Raw genomic sequence first — 21,635 nt, forward strand, 5'->3', positions numbered from 1 at the left:
TATGTTGAGGAATTGCTTACAATTAAAATAGAGCTTTTGAACTTGATTATAATGTTAGTTGTTTACAAAACGTGGTCCAGCAGGGTTCAAGTGTGTGCAGTATTCATGACAGTGCTTGTTATAGGTCAGTCCATTGTACATTCTGTGTTAAGAAGGAAACAATCTCCATTTAACCTGTAGAGCTACAACAATCAATAAATCACTTTGTAAAAAGAAATTAATCACCAAATATTTTGAAAATGTCAAAACTAAAGCAATCCTTTCCTGACAGTGACAATACCATGATTGTATAATAATGTTGGCAGAAGAAGAACCTTTAGTCACACCAAAACAACAGCTGTGTTACACATTTGTAACGTTTTTTTTTTGTTTTAAATATGCAATGAGATAAAAACAAAGAGTGTGTAGCTGCTGTAGAATTAGGTAATTAGTTTGCATTATTGTTAATTGTTTTGTCCCGGCCTATAAGGGAAACTCCATGCAGCATGAATTAACACAGCCCTCTCTTCCCTGCATCCAGAAACCAGCAGCAGAACATTTAGTCACTGGGGTTTTGGTCCTTTTGGCTTATCCCATGAGTTCAGGGTCGCCACCGCGGATCATTGTCCGCATGTTGATTTATCACAGGTTTTACGCCGGATGCCCTTCCTGGTGCAACCCTCCCCAATTTCTACCGGGCTTGGACCAGCACTGCACAGCTGGGAAAGGGAAGTGGTAGTTGTGTGAGTATAGTAGTCACGATGACGAGTGCCTACAGAATCTCACATGATCTTTTGCATTGACCTGACCCCTACAGGTTGGAAACCACAGGAATAAACTATGTGTCAATGAAGTTAAAACTAGCTTCACGTTAGCTATAGCTAAACATATTTAATAAAGTACTTTCTAAACACTTTCATGGGCACTGAAGTATTACAAACACATTTAGTCTCCTTTGCCAGACTTGAGGTTATTTACAGTATACTTACTCTTGTTTCTTTTTTTTTTCCAAACACGGGCCTTTTTAAAAGTTTTCATATCTCCAAAGATAAACGGAAACAAGTATATTTGCGGTGGCATTGGATTTACAGGAATTTTAATACCATATTTGATACACATATTTCTACATGAGTTTACTGTAACACAGAGTACAAAATACTGAGAAAGCTGAGTTTAAGTGGAGTGGGTTTTTTTTTTTTTCAGTGATAGCGGGAAATGTTTTTTCTCCTTCCTCTTTACACAAAACCTGCTTAACGTCATTTTTGCACGATCCTTCCTACCTGAAATCACGCCTTTGTTTACCTATTGATCACGTGGCAAAGATTCAGTTACTTTAATTTAAAATTATACCCACTACCCTTTGTAACCCCCCCCAAAAGGATGAGTAAGCTGTGGAAATATGTGCACCACTTAATGCATTAAAATACATATTGTCTGTGGGTAAAAATGGGAACAGGAAATAAATCAAACCAACAAAAACTGGTTTATTGCTAAAACCGAGGTTATTTTTTTAACATAAAGTATCTTCTTTTGACAATTAACAGCAGTTGATTTCAACTGCAGATTCCACACTATGAAACCTGCATCAATTTTGTCCCAGTGGTGGCAGTGAAAAGAGGTCAATGCAATTCCTTTTGAGAACATAATATTAGAAGGTTGTGTTTAAAAATGGTCTAATTGTAAATAAAATTCCAGCAGTGGCAGTGTTCAGAGCTAAAAGTGCATCACTGGCCTAATATTTAAGGAATGTGATTATGAGATCAATTGTCGAACAAAGGAAGTAAAACTCTTACGAATAGTGTTCCTCGGAATAAAACTAAAGGAAATTCAGGTGTTACAGTAACACCTGAGTGTTACTGTAACACACAGTATAGACACAAGTGTCTATAACGGGTTTATAAAAACAAACAAGCAGACAGCAAGCCAAAATTTACGTGATTCTCATAAATCAAAATAAAGCTGTATCTGAACTATAGTAACCCAGTACAGAGCCATGGGGCACTCCTCCAGTCAGAGGATGATGAAGGTGAATTGCCAATAACAACAGAAAAAAGGCATGTTTGCCTAAATAAACAATTTCAAACAGGGGCCTTTTTAAAGTTTTTATTCCTCCAAGTATAGATAAAAACCTGGCCTTATGAGTATGTGAGTACCTGATCTAATATAATATCTATATAATTTCCACTTTAAATATATCCATAAGTCCCAGAACAGAACAGGTAAACAGGTTAAGAGCATTTCTGAAGTGATCATACTGTATTTGGGGCTGATATGGATTCAGAGATACAACCCTAACTCTAAACTGCATCTACCAAAAAAAAAATATATATATATATAAATTAGGTTCAGCTAATGTTTTATTCTGCAGCAGTCATTCAGGACAACTTTAGACACTTAAGTATAGTAGCATTTCATGTCAAAGAAGATATTTCATACATAGTTTTTTCTTTTACATGTGTGAGAAGTGAAAACTCCAAATTACATTTTTAGCAGTTTGATTTGCTGTGATCTAAAGGAACTTAAACTGAGGACTCACTGGCATCAGCCCCTGATCAGTCATAACTGTCATAAGCTACAGCCCAGGGACAGTGACTCTGGTTTAAGACTGGAACCAGGCAGAAACTTTAAAATCCACCAACCAGCATGTTTAACTGAACACTCACTGATCAACGAGTTACATTTAGCTTCTTTGAACTCTACAAAACAAAATGACAACTGGCAGTTTTGACAACATGTCGTCATATTTGAAATATAAGCGCTACCATTTTTGCAGAAGTGATGAGCTGCACTTCTACACACAACAAATCACACAAGCTTTTTTTAATGATTGACATATATGATGAAAATATGTATTGTTACTAAACATTTGTTCTCTCTCCATTTCCAGTCAACTTTCTCAGAGCAACATGACTCACCACTGAGCATCAGATCAAATGTTTTTGTCCTGATGTCCTGGCATTGTTTTGTAAGAAACCTACCATCAATGTTGTCGAGTGAGTTCCTGTAATTTTGACTTTGACATTTGTCTTTGTTCTTTTAGAAAAATGCCACAATGGCTGAGTTTTCCATCAGTGCACTGCTGGTGTCTTTGAGACCCGCAGTGCTAGATGTGCTTTATAAATAAAGTCGAAATCGAATGGAACTGCATTATTTTCTCTGTGAGCAAATGTTAATGCACATGTTGTTAGACTCACCGTTACTAAAGTAGGGATTTCACATTCAGTTCTCCTGTAGACATGTTGACAGTAAGCGAGCTACACAAACCAGTTTGTCTGCACGTTTCCGTTAAACATGAACACAGACGTTCAGCTGTGACCTCCAATTAACTTTGCCCTGTGCTAGCAAGACTTAAGGTGCATGTATCATATTCCTAAAAATATAAAGCTGGCACTAAAGCGAGGCCTCTCTTCTCCATTAAACATAAAGTCAAACGGTGCAATTCATTCTAAATGTCTTGATTAACTTTTGCATGTTGTGTAAATTCTTAAACATATAATTAAATCATGATTGAATTCAACTTGTAGAGACGGCAAATTTCTAAAATGAATGTTTTCTTCAAACGACAAAAACGCTGGGAAGTCTACTAACACTAGTTTTCTATCTTTCAAAACGTAATGAGTTGAGAGAACTCTTAGAATTTCATTCTCTCAACTAGTCATTTTGATTTAAACAACTTCAAAACAACTCTCAATTATTTTTACAAACTAGAAATATTTAAGATAAATTAGCTTGAAATCATACAAACTGGACATTTGTGATTGTTAAAAAGTATTAGCTGATGATTTATATTGTCTGTTTAATCAAATTCCCACTGAGAGAATTTGGGAACAGATGTTCCAGCTTTTGGACTCAATGAACCTGAAATGGATCATTGCATCACATATTTTGTTTTGTGTTGTAAACAAACTCTCTGTGATGTGGTTTCTAGCTACTGGACACCGTCCTTGTCATGTGCATATAAACAATCTGAACACATTTTTTACAAAGTAACAAAACAGGAAGCAAATGTGTTAGTCATTGTGATTATTAATAAAAAAAAGATAAGATATATAATAAAGATAAAATTGATAAAAATTAAGTAGTACTGGAAAAAAAGAATCAACAAAAAAGAATAAACAATCTGTCAAATTAGTTTTCCCTAATTCTGGAAAGAAACAAACTAGCAAACGTGTAATACAACAATAACAAACAACAAATCCACATCAACATTCTCACAGATTATATAATCCAATGTAATGTTAAAAAAAAACAACATGTCTAGTGGGCATGAGAAAAGTTTCACTATTCAGTGAACATGGACATGTTTATCAGGGTTTTGTAACGAGAGATGTGTGTTTCAACAAGCTGTCAAAACAGTCTCTGCTTCCTCCACACATCACACTAATCCTCCATCACTGCTCTGTGCCTGCAGAACATCTGAAAACCAAGGATGTCCTCTAGTGCACAGTCAGAGTACTGACACACAACCTGTTGATCTAAAGCTTCTGCAAAACAGATACTGTAGCACTGATCTGGGATTTATTAGCAGCTTTAGCATTTTTAAAATTGGAGGAAAATATCAACTGCTAGTTGCGTTAAATTTAAAAAGATTTCTGAATTTTTTTTATCCTTCTTCACTTCAGACGTCTCTGTTAGTGATTTATGAATGTTGTTATAGGTGCATGGATCTAACCAAAACTTAGAAGTGTTACATATTTCATTTTTAAACCACCTTTTACTGAGTTAGTTTAATCTAACAGCTTCAATTTGGAGGTCCCTGGATTCCAGTTCAGTGGCCTCAATGGCAGAGGGAACTCTGGAACTAGATTAAGGCTTTGACTCAGTAAGCTCACTGAAAGGACAAACCAGCAGAACTTCCTTCATTACATGGATTTTCCAGATGTCTGGACCAGAATCTCTGCAGTTTTTCATGTTTATTAAAAGTCAAAACCATGTAAGGGTCAACACTCCCCTCTGCTGGGTTGTTGCTGTACTGTAACATGCTGTTGATTTTTTATTTTTTATTTTTTTTGCCAGTTAAATGCTGCTTTCTGGGAAAAAGTATTTAATTTTGTGCACTCACAAACCAGCACCATGGTGGAGTGGTTAGTGCTGCAGCCTCACAGCTAGAAGCTTCCCAGTTCAAAGCCTGCGGTCGTTCTGTGTGGAGTTTGGATGCTCTCCCTGTGCGTGCATTGGTTTCCTCACACAGTCAAAACACATGCATGTTAGGTTAACTGGTGACTCTAAATTGCCCACAGGTGTTGTATGTCTGTGTGTGTCTCTATGTCTTGGCCCTGACAAAGATAAGAAGTTATAGATAATGGATAGATGGATGAATAGCACCCACAAACCTGTCCACAGAGGACATTTTGTGATTGTGGTGATTCTGTGCTTTTTTCTGTTTTTGGTCACGTGTGTCTGTTTTTGATTGTTTTGCATCTCTTTTTTGAGTAGTTCTAGATACTTGTTTAGCTTTTTTTGTGGTTCTCCATTTAAACAATTTGCCAATCTTTTGTTTTGTTTCAGAAATACATCTTTATGCTATTTTTATTAAAAGCAGCAGAACCTAAACGTTATAATCCAACAGCTCCACCTCTAAGTAAAACAACCAAAACATAATGGATGGTTCTCTGATATTGATCTTCAAGTGTTATTACACAACTTACATCTTCATTGTGACACAATATTTTAGTCCGTTTCGAAATAACCTGCTCTGCTGCATTTTTGTGGCTTTTACTTTCATTTAGCTATGAAAAAGGTGTAAGGTTTTACAGTCTGTGCTGCATTGTGCACGTTGCAATAAATATGACTAAACAGCAAATAGTGCTGTGAGGACAAGAGTTTGATGTGATGAAAATATTTTGACTGTTTTTGCGCATGGTTGTCTTACTGCCTGTGCTAACAGTCATTATATTCTCATTTAAAGCTCTGGAAGGATCTTATATTGTCAAATGAGACAATTCTTAAACAAATCCAGTTGGTTTTAATATTTTTTTAATAAAGTCTGTGTGATATTTCCTCTCTCATAATGTTGCTATTATTTACCTTGATGCATTTGTGATTTTTAAATCAAAATAACAATATCCCACCAGAATTTCTTGCAGTAGGTTTGACGTGTTCCTGCAGAGAACCTGCAGATGGCAGAATTTGTACAGTTCTGTGTGAGAGCCATTAACAAGGATCTCTGTTTAGCTGGTGTTTTATTTTTATATCTAATTGGAGTCATTACATTAGCCACCTTGCAGGGAAACTCAACAAACAGGTGTGGTAAGTAGCCCTGGCATCTGAAATGAAAAGAAATGACGTGTCCTGTGCATGGAGAAGAGTGAACAGGGAAATAAAACTGGACCAACAGTAATTCTGAGGTACACCATAAATAACATGCATGAACAAAGCAACACATCCTGTGTGAAACACAAGAGAAAAACCATAAATGGCTTCATTCTGTGTATTTCAAAAGGGGTTTTCCACTGTGGAAAAAGCTGAACATTTTCTATGAGGGTGGGATATAGATTTTCAAAACATGTTTGCAGACAGGGGCTGTTTTACAGAAAGTAATGTGTTCTCCTTAGCTGCAGCCTGCTCTCCTACAAGGCATAACCTTTATCCACTATCTGACACTGATCAAGAAATAATTCATTGATGCTAAGTCGAAATCAACGAGCTTCAAATACTTTGAGACATTTTGCTTGTTATAGAGACACAGGGACATTATTAATATTTCTAAATCATAAAGGACTATAGGCTACATACAGTCCTGGAACTCTAGGATGGATGTCTTCAATTCCAAAGAATAGTGTCCCAAAGAGTGTCAGAGTATTAAAGTAGTATAAAAATCCTCAACTAAAGTGCAAATACCTCAAAACTGCACGTAAGTACAATACTTGCAAATTCCATCTGTGCGAATTAATCGATTACTCCATAGTCCACAGATATTTAATTTGCAAAATTTGTTTTAGTCATTTTTAAGCAAAAATGTCAAGTGTTTGCTATTTCTAGCAAAAATGAGAACCAGTGAAACTGAGTTGTGTTGGTTGGGACAAAACATTAGCAGAGATGTAACTAAGTACATGTAACGTGTGACAATTAAGAACAAGTTTTAGGTATTTGTCTTTTACTGGAGTATTTCACTTTTATGTTACTTTTCCTTTTTGCTCCATGAAATGCTTACGTTTTTGCAGATATGGCTTCTCTAATAATTAGTTAAGATATATTAAGATAAACCACCTGTTCACACATCAAACAGCTCCACCTTCCTTTGCTTTTTGTTCCACACCGAGCTTCTATAAGAAAAACAGATCTTTGTCTTCATTTGTTTTTTGTAATATATAATTCTAAAACATTTCCTTTGTCATATTTGCGTCAGCGTTAACACGGTTAAAAAAAAAAAAAAAAGGATTGTGGCCTGAGTGGAGTACTTGAAGTACTAATTTCTACTCGTAGTTGAATGTTTTTTATCTTTTGGTTATGTTGTTCTAACAGCTCCGGACGTTACATTGCGCTTTGATTTATAAAGAATATTCCACTATTTACGGTCATTTTACAAAAAAAAATAATAATCTGTAAGTTTTCAATCTGCACTAATTCCCTCCCTCTGTCTCTTCTTCTTTTTCACCCTCCCTCTGTCACTTCAAAGTGTAAGCTCAGCCTGCCGTGCAGCAGGAAATGGAGGATCTGTGTTAGTGATGAGTGTGTAGCTGCACTCACACAAACACACATACACACACACGCAGCCACAGCAGCTCAAGAGTGGGTGGGAGGAGAAACGAGCGGCCAGCAGGCAGCAACAGGCGACAACAACTTTTATCGCTTTGAGGTAGGCTTTGTGGAGCCAAACGGGGCATTAAATTACTATTTAGCGGTGAGGAGAGGCCCTAGTTTGCTCCGTCCACCGCTTCTGTGGGCGCCGCTACGTTTTCGGCGTCCTTCACGCGCTGTGGCGCTGTAGCGGAAGATGGGCTTGGCTGCCCGAGTTTCGAAGCGGTTCAGTTCAGAGAATAAAGCTCCGCGCTTTCTAGATGGTTTTCATTGGCTCCGCTCGCTAACGTGTGTTTACTTCTGAACAACAGGTTCGGTGCATCAGCAGCTGAAGATGAGCGACGCAAATCAGCCCAAAGTTGAACTTTTTGTCAAGGTGAGTGATTGGACGGTGACAAACAAACAACACACACACACGTAGAGAGTGAGGCGACGGCGACATGATGTGACGTTATTTTATTTGAATACATTTTAAAATGTATTTGTATTTGATTGGAGCTGATTTAAGTTTGAACGTGTATTTAGCAGCGGATGCTCATGTTGAGGGCTCTGTTAGGAGAAGCTGCGGGCGTCTCGGTGACGTCCACACCCGCCTTTTATTTGCCCCCGTTTGAAATTGCATGTGTTATAATCTTGGGGTCAGTTCGACACGTGCTGACTCACTTGGCTTATAACGCACTTGTAGGACTAATCTTACTAAATGCACATTAAGATAAGGGGCAGCCGACTTTAATCTATATTTAGTTTGTTGGCCAGGCAGGTTAATCCCTTTTTCTTTGAGCAGAAACTCGCTGTAATATAACCAATGTGTCTGTCTCCACCTTCCCCTCATAGTGTTACAAAAGCTTCAATGACTCCTCTGTATGAACATGTGCACCACCTTTTTTTTCCCCCTTCTCAGGGGTGAAAGGTGCTGCTGTAACTTTTCTAAATCGTAGTTTCTATTTAGCTTGCTCCCCCACAAATGATGCCCTCAAATGGCAGAATGCCACAGTGCAGTTTCAAATGTCACACGTGGTTTTCTGATTTACTGTAACTGCCTTCACCTTAAGTGTCACTAACAGCACCGCAGTCCTTACTGAGTTGGTGACTGACATAATGAAAAATATGACTTCCCACAGCAGCAGAGGGCACATTTTAAAGCTGTATCATCATTTCCTGAGAGGCCTGCACGTTCTGCTTTTATGCACAAGAAGTGATGCTGCTTCTAAAGCTGCAACAACCATTACTTCATCAGATATGATCATAGTTTTTAAACAGAAGCTGCGTTTGCCGTCTTTACCCGGTTTCCTCAATCTAAAATCTAAATATAGTCACTTTTCAACAAATAGAAGCAGCAAATCTAAACATTTGAAGAGCAGGGAACTTTGATTAAAACCTTTAAACTGTTTATTTGTCGCAACTAAAGCAGAACCTGAATAAGTTTTCAGTACTTATTACTAGTTAGTGACAGCTAACATAACTCTTCAGCTAAAAATATCAAAGACAATCCCGTTTCTGCTTCTCAAGTGTGAGCATTTTGCACTTTAATCTCATCTGACAGATGATTTTTTATTGTTATCATTTGCCAGATTAAATGATGATTGTTGTAGTTTAAGCATCAAGCACATCAAATGTCTCTGTTCCGAAAGTGGAAACATGATACAGGCCGTTTTGCTTGTGAATGTGATTTAAGCATTTTGTTTGTGTGTGATTTGCTAGTTTCTTTATTAACTGATTGTTTGAGGTGTTTGTTCAGTTGATTCTGCAAATCAGATGTTTCTTTAAGATTTAAGCTCAAATTTAAAAACGTTGCATTTTTCTGCTTTTCAGTGATGTTCAGGCATTGTTTTTATTTTTTATAAACAAAACCCTAAATCATTGAATGGAAAAAATGATTAGCAGGTTAATTAATAATCACAATAATGAATAAGCATGTAAATGAAAAGTTAAAAGGGACTTTATTACATTGTGATGTACATTTGTCTCCCTGTTTCCCAGGCGGGGAGCGATGGGCAGAGTATTGGCAACTGTCCCTTCTCTCAGCGTCTCTTCATGGTGCTGTGGCTGAAGGGAGTCACCTTCGACGTCACCACAGTGGACATGAAAAGGTGAGAACACCGGTTTTACCTGCTGTCTGTATGTGTGTGGGGGGGTTATGTGTTTTCTTTTTCAATGCTGTGGGTTTGTATTGGCACAACAGAGAAACTTCCGCCGGTTGATTTCATTGAACCCAAAAGTAAAGGATCACAGGGCATGAAACATGTGAAGATACACTAGCATTCATTTGTAATGAACGCAGGTCATGAAGCAGCTGTAAACGTCAGTGCTTTCCTGTGGCTGTATGTGTTTTTTAGCTAAATTTGCCTTACTCTTCTCTCAGTTCCTCTTCAATTGTTCAACGCCGTGTCTCCTTCTCTACCCCCCCCCTTCTCTCCACACCCACCGTCCATCTTTAGGAAGCCAGAAATCTTGAAGGACCTGGCTCCGGGCGCTCAGCCTCCCTTCCTGTTGTATGGCAGCGAGGTGAAAACTGACACCAACAAAATTGAGGAGTTCCTGGAGGAAAAACTCTGCCCTCCAAAGTAATCTCTCCACCCACCAATTTACAAATCCTTATTTATTTTTTATCTTTTTAGCAGTGACAGATCATTTTTCATCTTCATTTTGGGTATTTTCCTCTTTTTCTTTATCAGGACCTTTAGACTTTGTCAGACAAAACAATCTGTTTGAAGATGACAGATTGGGCTTTTATGACATTTAGATGAGCAGTGGGGGGGAAAAAACCTATTGCACATCCAAGCTCCATGCCACAAAGGTCTTTATCTCTTAAGACTGAACCGACTTAAATGAAAACATGTTTTATGAATAAAGTTGGTGGCTTGAAGTTGGCGTGAAGGGGTTTCATTTTTTATTGGTGCAGCTTCTCTAAATAACTTCTCGTGTACGTGTGGGGGGTGTTTTCGGTACACCCATTACACCCAATCGCATTTTGTAGGCCGACTTATCCATCTGTAAAATAATTGCAAAGTTAGTAAACTAGTAGTTTTCTTGCTCCCTTTATTAATTAAAAGCTTTGTTTAACTTTACATGAATAGTGTTTTTGTTGATCAAAGTTGATAAACTTCACACATTTAGTTGAAACTTCTAGTTCTAGCTTGTAATGTGATCGCATTACTATCATCTGTCTGTTGTTTAGGTATCCACGTCTGGCCGCTCGCAACCCAGAGTCCAACACAGCGGGTATGGACGTCTTCTCCAAATTCTCTGCTTACGTCAAGAACTCAAACCCTCAGGCCAATGAAAGTAAGTGTATCGAATATTTCAAAATAAGACTGGTGGTTTCTGGATGAAATCCTTCTAAGCTCCTTATCCTTGTTCTGTGATGGACAGAAAACCAGCAGGGAGCATTTGTGTAAACAACATTATGCTTTGTGCTTTTGTGCGTAGATTAAAACACTTGCTGCTCTTGGTGTTGGGTCGGGTCTCTCAAGGCTTGTCCTGGGCAAAATGTTTAATATAAACAGGCACACTGATTGCCCCGTGCTTCAGCCTCATGTGTCTTTGTAAATGTGGCTAGATCTAGAGAAAGGCCTGCTAAAGGCTCTGAAGAAGCTGGATGACTACCTCAGCTCTCCACTTCCTGACGAGATTGACGAGAATAGCTCAGATGAAGTCACTTCCTCAACCCGCCCCTTCCTGGATGGCCAAGAGCTTACTCTGGCTGACTGCAACCTGTTGCCCAAGCTCCACATTGTGAAGGTAATCTTATTTTCTATGCTGTGATTCTGTGAATTCAGAGGTTTTAGCATGACGTGTTGATAGTCTCTCTAACGCTTTCATTTTCTCCTTCAGGTGGTGTGTTTAAAATACCGCAACTTCAGCATCCCTCAGTCTCTAACAAACCTCTGGAGGTACCTGAATGCAGCGTATGCCCGGGAGGAGTTTGCCTCCACTTGTCCCATTGATGAAGAGATCCACATCGCCTACTCCTGTGTAGCTAAAGCTCTCAAGTAGGAGGACAACAGCAGGCACAAGTTATAACTACACCAGCAGAATAGGAAACACACACACACACACGCACACATAAATGCACATGAAGACAATGATTATTCAGTCTGCTAGCAGCTTAGACAATCTGTCCCTCTGCTCTGACTATGAGCATCGCAAGAAACTTTCACCCTTTAACGTTTTATAATGTTCTCACTAGATTTGTAGTTTTTTATTTCCTGATTGAAATTATGCTTTTTTTTTGTTGCCTCAATGTACTGTAAAAACACACATGTACAAAAAAAATGTCAGTTGTGGCAAGGATTACTTTGACAACACACACAGAGTCAGGTCCATTCATATTTACGCAGTAATAATTAATGGTTCCGTATCATCAGCAGAAATCACCAGATGCTGGGTTCCTTCCCCCTGTGAGACCTTTACTAAAGCTGTGTTCAGCTCCTGCTTTTACCATATAAAATGTCCAGCTGGATTCAGATCCGATAATTGACTAAATAATCTGCTATTCCTTTGATGTTCGGCCCCTTAAGTAATCAGAGTTGTACGTGTGCACGTAGTTAAAACTACAGCCTTGCTTGTGCACAGATTCAGCATCAGTAGCTGTAAAGATGCAGATGTTTTTCGAAATTCCACAGACACAAAGATGCCTATGAGATCAAACTTTCACAAGTACCTTACAAGTCTCACGCAAGCTGTTTAAACTATTTTTGTAAATTTTGGCATTTTATTTTATTTTTTTTAACACTTCTACCAGCTCACCTGCCAACGTGTCTTTTTTGGTTTGTGTCTTTTACAGTTGTTAAATTAAAGCTAACTTTTATTTAAATGTTACATGCTACACCTTAGAGAACAAAGGGGTGCAAGTGAGTCTCTCTATAGGGAAGCAGAGCTGAAAACAGTTATAGAGACAGGAAATTATTTCAATAGACCTGGACTTCCCCTTTCTGTGCTCCCACTCGGTGTGAGGGATTATTCAAGATCACAGAGCTTGCTTGTGATTTGCCGTTAGAGCCCTTTGCCGACCGTTTTGTCTTGTTCTGCGCCTCATGTATGAAGGATATTTTTGGTGTGTCATATAAAAGGGGTAGATCAGGTTGCGTTGAAGTTGCCGTAAAGGCTTTGTGTTGCTGAAGTGCTTCACTGGAAGAATTCGTCCTGCCTCCTCAGCTTCAGGTACAAAGCCTGCTCTGACGCATTTGCCGGGGGGGGGGGAAACAGCAAGAAGTTTAGTATAAGCAGGCACAATGTTTAAAAAAATTAAAATAGCATTGGTAGCTTCACACTGTAGGCTGCAAAAATATTAAGTCTGGCAGAATTCTGTCTTTGCTTTATTGTCAATATGTCCCAAGAAAAGACCACAATTCATCAGTCTCTGTCTTTAAGCTGCAAGAATCAATTGAATCTAAAACTAGTATCCAAAGTATGATGGTTTGATGACTTTAGTTATGCATAATAACAAACTGAAGAACTTTAAATTGCGGACTGATGGATGAGTAAATCAAGCAATTTGAACACACCGTTTGGATTTACAGTTGTTTAATTTGTAAAGAACATTTCTATAGGACTATTAAAATAGTTAGGGACCTTATCCCATAATTGTAATTTAGTAACTCATATTACAAGATCCATGTCTTATTTCCTAATTTAAGGAGTAATCAGAAAGCACAGGATGCCTCTGTCCCTTCAAATAAATGTGAATGTGCTAAACTGTGTTCAAAATGAAAATCAATCCTGCTCAGTTTTGTTTGGCACTGATCATGATCTCAGTCAGATGAGCAGGTTTTAGAGGTTATCTGCTGTCTGCTATCTGAGTCTGACCTAATATTTATATTTACCTAAAGTTATTGACACATTGGTGTAAAAGCAAAAGCCACTGAATGTGACACACCTTATTTTTTTTTAACAACCCTCTCACTGTGAGAAACTGGATGTACAACCTGTTACCGGAATATACTTTTACACGCAGGTATCACAGTTTGGTTTTCTACATTCACACACTCTCACAGGCCAATGCCGCACTGTAGAGCTCGGTTTGGGTCAAGGGGAAGCAGCCCGCACCACTAGCAGGATGAAGAGGAAGCCGTGCAGAGAACTGGCACTGGATTGATGTTTATTTTAGCGAGTCACCATTGGCACTGAGCTTAACTCCACAGAAAAACTGTAAACTGAACATCAGTATTAGGTTACACAGGCTTTACTTGTTAGTGGAGTAAAGCATTGTCAGTTTTGGTCTTTTTATGGGATTTGTTGACATTTAGCTTTTTAATACTAGAAGCTTCTAAATTTACATCCTTGTCATTTAGCGTTCACCCTGGGAAATACTGGGACTATTACCAGGCCTTGTCTGACTGTAGTAGTAGCAGCTTGTGTAGAGGATTTTATTAACTTTAGGGTAATTATGGCCAATTATTAACTTCATCTGCAGGCTTTAGTGTAAACATGTTTTCTCTTCTCCTTTTTTCCTTTTTGTTGCATCATTGTTTGTAAGGTCACATGTGGGTGAAAAATTCAACCTAAGTGCAATTCAAACTGAATAAAAATTAGATATCTAGTGCGAGTGTAGTGTAGTTAAACACACACACTTCACTATCTGAACTGCTCGGTGTAATTCAAGTGTTGATCAAAATGATGATATGTTTTACTGGACTGAACCGTTGTTCATTGAATGGTGGCAAATGTTTAAAGGCACTGTGTCTGAAAAATTTCACTGCAGATATATTTTAGGAATTCTTTTCTCCAAGTGATGTTAATGTAGGATTTAATGAAAATGTCATTTGAACTTGTTGAAGTCGTTAGTTTTTCCTTTCACTTTAAAGTTTTTAACGTTCTTAAAAAAATAACTTCATGTCAAGCATTTTCCTTTGTTACAGATCATTATAATGCTTTTTGCTTTGTTTCCTCCTGATGTGTTTTTAAGTTCACAGGAATAAAACTTAAAAAGAAGTCCACAATGAAGACAATCAAACTTAAAGCACAGCTGAAATGTATTTTGTACTTTTTAAGCTCTTTTTCAACATACATTCATGTTACAAAGACACATTTTTTTATGTCCCAATAAAATGTTTAACAGTAATAGACGTGTTTTTATTTGTTAAGTAAGACGACCAAGAGGACGATGTACAAAAGGGTGTAAAATTTGTTGTCGAAAAGTTCTTCACGTGAATCCTCACTTACAGCATAATACTGAGAGGTGGTCAGTTATGGTTAAGTTTTATAAGCATTATATACAATTAGTTAAAAATTATTATTAATTTACAAATTATTATTTTAGTTTCTTCAAATGGAAATGTTACTTTTTAATACATGAATTTAAAAACAAATTGTGGCATATGCCAACATTTGGTTAACCTTACGTTTCTCTCAGCTGAAGCATGATAAAAGGAAAAATAACACTCTGCTATGAGGGTACGGAACTTATAAATTTGTGTTGTGGCTTTGTTGTGTAGCCTTATGGGCAATAAGGGGTTTTGAGCATCATTGTTTCTGGACACGTTCACTGTTTTATTACAGGAAGACAATCACTCTGAGCCTGGTTGCAGATTCAGGCCAGCTGCAGGATTAGTGCAGGCAGCAGGCAGAGAGCTAAACTCTCCCAGCGTACGACAGTGCCAGATATGTCTCCATTACACAGCTCTGTATCACAGCAGACAGTGGTGAAGTTGAAGTAGAGGCCTGCGCCGTATTTCTGTCCCGTCACGCCGCACTGGGAGGGGATGGCACAGCCCTTCTCGTACATTGTCATTTTTATTGGGCCTACAACAGTAGAGGATGGAGAATATTGGAAATGATCAAACGCTGGTCACAAAGAAAAACCGGAATCTTAACCCTGTTGTTGTCGACTTCAGTCTGCTGTATCGCAACCTCAGCTGTCAGTACATTACAGTATGAGACGCTTATCTTAACATGGATGCTGATGTGCTGATTTTAGCAAAACCAGAGAAAAGCCCACATCATTTTAAATCGGTGAAAATATTTTATGTGGCATATCTGGTTCCAAGTCAGATTTTCCAGCAGGAATTATTGTTACATATAGTTGAAGAGGTCAAAACATGGAATATTAATACATAACTCGGCCTATATCCTACTTTCACTAAGGAGCCCTGGAATCCAAACAATGCCAGAAAAATCAGAATATAACTTATGTTTAGACTCTAGTGCATTTAAAGAACTGTAATTATGTACCACATTTGTTTGTGCACTTCGGATTACTAGATTTTCTTTGGCCAACATTTTTTAGGTTTACAGGTTAAAATTCAGTCGTTAACTTTTTCTAGTTGTAATTCAGTTTTATCTCAAATTTTTATTAGAGTTTCACCGATCCAATTACAGAACGTTTCTGCTTCATTGACATTGCCACATATAGAGCTCACATTAAAAACTGCCTGAGCATGTTTGAGTTAATGTTTAAAAGGGGCTTTAGCCTCCACCCAACCACGCAGCCCAGGTAATGTGACGGCATCAGATCGATGAGAAACGTCTGTTACACTTGTAAAATATCAGACTTGGCCACTTTACTAGGTACACGTGTACAATCTACTACAGGCAACTCTGCCATTAATTTTACTTCTACAGTGTTATACTGTCTCAGTTTGTAAGTTAAAAATGTCATAATGGTGTTAATTCTACTCTCTATTATTGAGTTGATAGTGGGTGGTGGAGTCGTACTGGAGTGCATTATAAGAAGAGGTGGTTGTAAAGTTTTGGCCAACTTATTCATTTAAAAAATGATGAAACTTTTATTTTTAGTAGAAAAATTCTATGTTATACAATGAAAATTCTGTTGCTTTAAAAGCATTTAGCCTATTTTAGATAAAACATCTTGGAAACTGTATAGAATTAGAGTTTATACTATTAGATGGCTCTAATCAAAGAGGAAGTCATCCATCTTAATATCCAGTTTCCATTCAAATCCAGTGGGCTGCTGCTGACACAGCATGAAACTATACAGGCTGTGCTGCACATTTCTCAAATATCTAGCAGACAATGTTGTGGACAATGAGGCTTTGTTTGTAAATTTATAGCCATCATGTCCTAGATTCCAAAAAAACCCAAAACACATTTACACACACACACACTAATCTTTCTATACATGTGAGGACATAATCCAGTCACCAGCCCCAGAGACAACAGAAATATATAAACTCTGTGCTCAGGTTCTATTCAAGTACTCCACTACAGAAAGTCTTACCATTTCAAATTCAGGTTGTAATACTAACTACATCCTCTAAAATGTATTTTAAATCTCCATTTATCATAAAGTATGATTATTAACCCAACTGATCCTGTTGATGAAATGAATGTGAAGTCTAGTCCAGACTTGTTCCACAATACATTTTCTGCAGAAATCTAAAATATTCAGATCTTGAACAGATACAGAGAGAATGTCATCACTTATTTAAAAAAAAATCACAATTTAATTTTTTCATTAATTTAGCCTTTAAAAATGAACAAACATGGCAAACCAAGTTCTCTAGTGAATTAGTACTTAGATCTTCTACTGAACTAAAAGTAGCATTAGCACAAATACTCTAACATAAGTTGAAGTTCTGCATTTGTAACAAAAGTAAATACATATCTTAAGTAAGAATTTATCATTACTGTAATCTTTATTATTATTATTATGACTACTTTGCCATGCTTTAAGCTAAAAACACTGTTCAAACTTCAAAGCGTTTAGCTTATAAAGGATATTATTGCTGGTACACGACTTATTATACTTTATGTAAAAATTATTGCTTGGCGCCCTTGATGACATCATCATTGGCGTATTTGCCTATGAAGCTTTTGAGTTTTGAAGTTTTTAAGGTAACTGGCTTCGAAGTTTGCTTGACCAGCATGTAAGGAGGCGACATTTCATTCCAGTTTTATTACTTTCAGCAAAAGCAGTTCAGCTTTTTCCAGCTTGGATTGGAAAATCCTTTCTGCACTGAAAGCATTCACACTGCATTTTCTTTTTGGAAATGCTTTTTCTAGCTTGTAATAAGAATCTAAAACTGAGTAAAAAGTACAATACTCCTCTCTGATTGGACATAAATTAAAAAAAAAAAACATGTACTGAAGTACAGCATTTGAGTAAATAGTTTCCTCCACTGCTCTAACGTAACAGCCTTAATACTGAAACCCTCAAACAGGACCAGTGAAACTAAAAGTTGTCCACACTCACCATGTCTTCCAGTTGCAGTACTCGACAGGCAGCGCTGGCCGGCCGCACACTCCTGAGGGAACTTCAAACAGTCCAGAGGGGAGATGGCAGGGAACACACAGGTGTAACAGTTCAAACAGGCTGAGGGAACAAAGACAACATATCCAATAATTTTAGGAGACAAGTAAACACAACATAAACAATAATGAAGATCCTCTAAAGAAGTAGAATTGTCAAGCTCGTCAGTGCTCTCTGGTGGACAAACTATGTATAGTGCCACCTTCTGATTTACCCCAAATATGATTCTCACATACAGACTAGTCTGTTCAGTCAAGTATTTCATTAGTGATGCAGGTGTCCATATTTTGGCTCTTTACACCACCACAGTGGATTTCATATGAAACAATCAAGACAAATGCATACAAAACAAAGGCATTAATCTGCTAGTGTTTAATAATCCATTTATCAAATCTTTATGCTGTTTGAATGATTTGTACAGGGACTTAAACGTGAAGAGCTACCAAAAATTAGAATAATACCCACAATATAATACACCAAAGCTAAAAAATGTTTCAATTGGATTATATAATGGGCTTTTTTAATGGGTGTGTCCACATCGAGGAGATCTGCCAACAAACCGCACAGAAGACACCAAGCAAAACTCTTCACTGCAATGATCCCACGATGGTTAAACGAGCTACCAAACTCTGCACGCTCAGCAAACTCACTCCCAATATTCAAAAAACTGCTGAAAACAGAAATCTTCCGCATCTTCCTATGCACTTAAATCTATTAAAAAAAAAAAAACTTCCTTTCTGCTCTTTCTCGCACTTGCATCTCGTGAAATGTGAACACTTTTCTTATAGGACTTTGCGTAGATGTTTTCTCCTTGACTTAGATCTTTGCTGCCTTGTTCCTCACTTGTAAGTCGCTTTGGATAATAGCGTCTGCTAAATGACTAAATATAAATGTAAATGTTGTTAAATGATTGCATTAATAATTTAAATGAATATTACTGCTACATACCTGCCAAGGTGAGACCACAGAGAAATACAATCAGCAGTTCAGATCGAGGCATCATGCTCCAAGGGAGAAGTAGTGTTCAACAGATCCTTATTTCACTCTTCAAGCTGGGTGATGCAAAACAAAAGCCCTTCCTGGCTGATCAGCGACGTCCCTCAAGTCATTCCCAGAGTAAATTCAATTTGTCCTCGACTCTGAGGTCCAAACACACACTCTGTCCTCACAGTGTTTTTTTTTTTCTCTGTCACTCTTGACTTCTCTGTTGTCCTAAGCAACAAGGCAAGAAACTTCAGTGGCAGTTATGTGATGCCATAGATGATGTTATTTATACATTTACGCTTATAAATTCACCTAACATTTGAAGACACAGTCTGACTACATGAAAGCAAAAGCAGAACAAACAGAAAAACCCAGATGGCGCATACATGATCCCTAAAAGTTCCAATTAAATTTGGAGCTGTAATTATGATCAGCTGATATAATTATACACACTGAACATTTAGTTGGCCTTAGTGTTTGCAAATGTACTCAGTTATAAACTCATTAAAATAAGGTACAACGACACTAAGACTTTTATGTTTAGAGAAACTAGAGAGAAAATCGAGTGTTTTTGTGGAATCAAAGATGGAAAGTACTTAAAACAATTACTACTGCATTTGGTTGGTGCTGTGAATTTGTACCCACCACATAAGCATTTCTACAATTCAGGCTATAGCATTGGTCCAAGTAGTGTTACATACATATATTTGTTTGAGTGAAAAGGAGACATTAGGGGCTTAAGAGTATATGTGTGTGATACAAGCTGCTGTAAAGAGGTTTGAAATGGCCAGCAGTAAAGTCAGCACAGCCGAGAAACAGTCAGCATCTTAGAGAGAGAAGAAGCGATAAAGTCAGCATGTCAGAGACAGACTCTGTGAGTTGGACATTGAGTCAGTTTAACTGTATTATCCTTTAGGGTATGCTGGAAGATGTGTGAGCAGCATGCAAGACGGTCTGCTGACAGCAGTCTTGTGATAGACTGAGTCAGACTGAATAAGCTCTTTACCAGTTGATTAACAAAGTAAGCAGCCAAAAACAATGGGAAAACTGCAGGCTTCTTATTAGGATTTTTTCATTTCTTTATTTACAATTAAAACATGGCTGTTGTGTATTTATAAATACATTTTGAAGCTGTTTGGTTGACTTTTTTGGGGGGCTTTGGATTTTGACTTTGGTTGTATGTACCCCAAGTGCCACTTTTTGTATTTCCTTTAGCCCAATGTTCTTAACCTTTATCCCCAGTACATGAAAACCAACAAACAAATAAAAAAAAAAAATTGACTCTGAAACAACAATGCAAATTAGGAACCAGATTCTCAATCTTTATTCCTCTGTGTTTATTTTGGAGTTGTGGGTTCAGCAGTGGTTTATGATAAGCCACTGAAAACTAAGAAAGCTGTTTTCAATCATATGAGGAGTGGAGGATCGCTGTTTGAACGCAGACAGTGTGGTCAGCCAGCTGGTCTATTTTTGACAGGGATGTTTTTGTGCTGGATAAAGGATCTCAGTGGACAGATGGCGTCCTTTAATCCTGTCTGTCCCCTCTACAACCCATCATCCACCCCCCCCCACCCAGCCCACCCACCCCCCCCACCCCACCCCACTCCCTCCATCCCTCCCCAATTCTCTCTACTATTACATTAACTTCACATTTTCTGTCTCCTCCTCTTCCTCTGTGCACAGTTATACCCAGAGATGCATCTTCCGTTTTCGTCCCTGCAATGACTCTGAATCCCTGACTTCCTCCTGCTGTGGTGAACGTTGGCTGCACTGCAACTCCATCTAGACATTAGAAGGAAACATTGCTCCACCTTATGTCAAAAAGTACTCTGACTCTATAGCACTTGCATGTTTATATACCCAGATGTAGCCATCTGTTACCTAGGATGTGTTTATGCATGTTTACATCACTGCTGTCCAATTCTACAAATATTACCTTTGCTAAGGTTCAGCAAAGCATGTTGAATTGCAACATTGGAGTACTAATTGTAAACAGAGTTCTGCAGTTTAAATCAATAAATACTGTTTTCATACTTTTTCTATGGTGACTGGTGAGACAACCTGTTTATGCTGTGCTCTCAACGGCGTCCAACACGATTTGACCCACATTTCAGGCAAAGCCAGATTATTTTTGTAATGCAACACAGACAACAACAGTGGTTCAGTAAAACAGAACATCGGCCCTAGTCTATGATAACTTTGAACAGCTGGAGAGGGGAAAGAAGAAATGGTTTAGAAAACCAAGTGAGCTGTGAACCTGATTAATGCAGCCATTTATTTAAACCCCTGTGAGAAGGTGGGCGTGTTCAAATTTACTGCAGACTTTGTGGATTGCAGACTTTATGTTTAAAAGCCATGGTTACTGACACTGGAGTCCAACATCCTAGAAGAATTCTGATTAATTCTATTTCTGAAATGGGTTTAAAAGTGACATTTCATCTTTAGGGCCCAATTTTTACTCGCCATCATTGATTACCATAGATGTGGCTATCAGCAGAGTTGACGGACAACACAATAGCCTCTGTGGTTACTCAAATCAGCGATGATTGGATCCAGCCAGGATGGGAGGGAGTGTGTGTGTGTGTGGTGTGTGTGTGTGTGTGTGTGTGTGTGGGGGGGGGGGGTCGCAAGGACGAGACGTTGGCAGACGTGTTAAACGTGCCCTTAAAAAGAGAAAGAGACCGGAAGTTGTCTAAAAAGTAAGAGCCTACTTGTTGCCTTT

General features: G+C 38.0%; 2 protein-coding genes across 3 annotated transcripts; one reads left to right on the top strand and one right to left on the bottom strand.

Moving 5' to 3' along the window:
* The first annotated feature begins 7,608 nt into the window (after positions 1-7,608).
* Positions 7,609-14,782, top strand: clic1 (chloride intracellular channel 1). Of its 2 annotated transcripts, XM_067496950.1 has the most exons (7): positions 7,609-7,777; positions 8,031-8,095; positions 9,700-9,809; positions 10,158-10,283; positions 10,898-11,004; positions 11,279-11,460; positions 11,554-14,782. In XM_067496950.1, exons 2-7 carry the CDS (start codon positions 8,054-8,056, stop codon positions 11,713-11,715), a joined length of 729 nt encoding a protein of 242 aa, XP_067353051.1. In that variant the 5' UTR covers positions 7,609-7,777; positions 8,031-8,053; the 3' UTR covers positions 11,716-14,782. The 2 variants fall into 2 exon arrangements, with proteins under 2 accessions (XP_067353051.1, XP_067353060.1); XM_067496959.1 differs by lacking the exon at positions 7,609-7,777 and having other exon boundaries at positions 7,795-8,095.
* On the bottom strand, positions 14,672-19,023 carry lypc (ly6 domain containing, pigment cell). The gene is made up of 3 exons (XM_067496973.1): positions 18,878-19,023; positions 17,873-17,992; positions 14,672-15,462 (listed from the first exon to the last, which is right to left on the bottom strand). Exons 1-3 carry the CDS (start codon positions 18,930-18,932, stop codon positions 15,251-15,253), a joined length of 387 nt encoding a protein of 128 aa, XP_067353074.1. The 5' UTR covers positions 18,933-19,023; the 3' UTR covers positions 14,672-15,250.
* Positions 19,024-21,635: the final 2,612 nt, after the last annotated feature.

The sequence above is a fragment of the Channa argus genome, chromosome 1, assembly GCF_033026475.1.
Source record: "Channa argus isolate prfri chromosome 1, Channa argus male v1.0, whole genome shotgun sequence".
Taxonomy (NCBI): domain Eukaryota; kingdom Metazoa; phylum Chordata; class Actinopteri; order Anabantiformes; family Channidae; genus Channa; species Channa argus.

Excerpts from the sequence above, each read along its gene's own strand:
- lypc (XM_067496973.1), bottom strand. The coding sequence starts at position 18,932 with ATGATGCCTCGATCTGAACTGCTGATTGTATTTCTCTGTGGTCTCACC. Across the intron at positions 17,993-18,877 it reads CTGTGGTCTCACCTTGGCAG|CCTGTTTGAACTGTTACACC; the intron begins GTATGTAGCAGT and ends TTGTTCCCTCAG. Across the intron at positions 15,463-17,872 it reads TACTGCAACTGGAAGACATG|GCCCAATAAAAATGACAATG; the intron begins GTGAGTGTGGAC and ends CTACTGTTGTAG.
- clic1 (XM_067496950.1), top strand. The coding sequence starts at position 8,054 with ATGAGCGACGCAAATCAGCCCAAAGTTGAACTTTTTGTCAAG. Across the intron at positions 10,284-10,897 it reads GAAAAACTCTGCCCTCCAAA|GTATCCACGTCTGGCCGCTC; the intron begins GTAATCTCTCCA and ends TCTGTTGTTTAG. Across the intron at positions 11,461-11,553 it reads CCAAGCTCCACATTGTGAAG|GTGGTGTGTTTAAAATACCG; the intron begins GTAATCTTATTT and ends TTTCTCCTTCAG.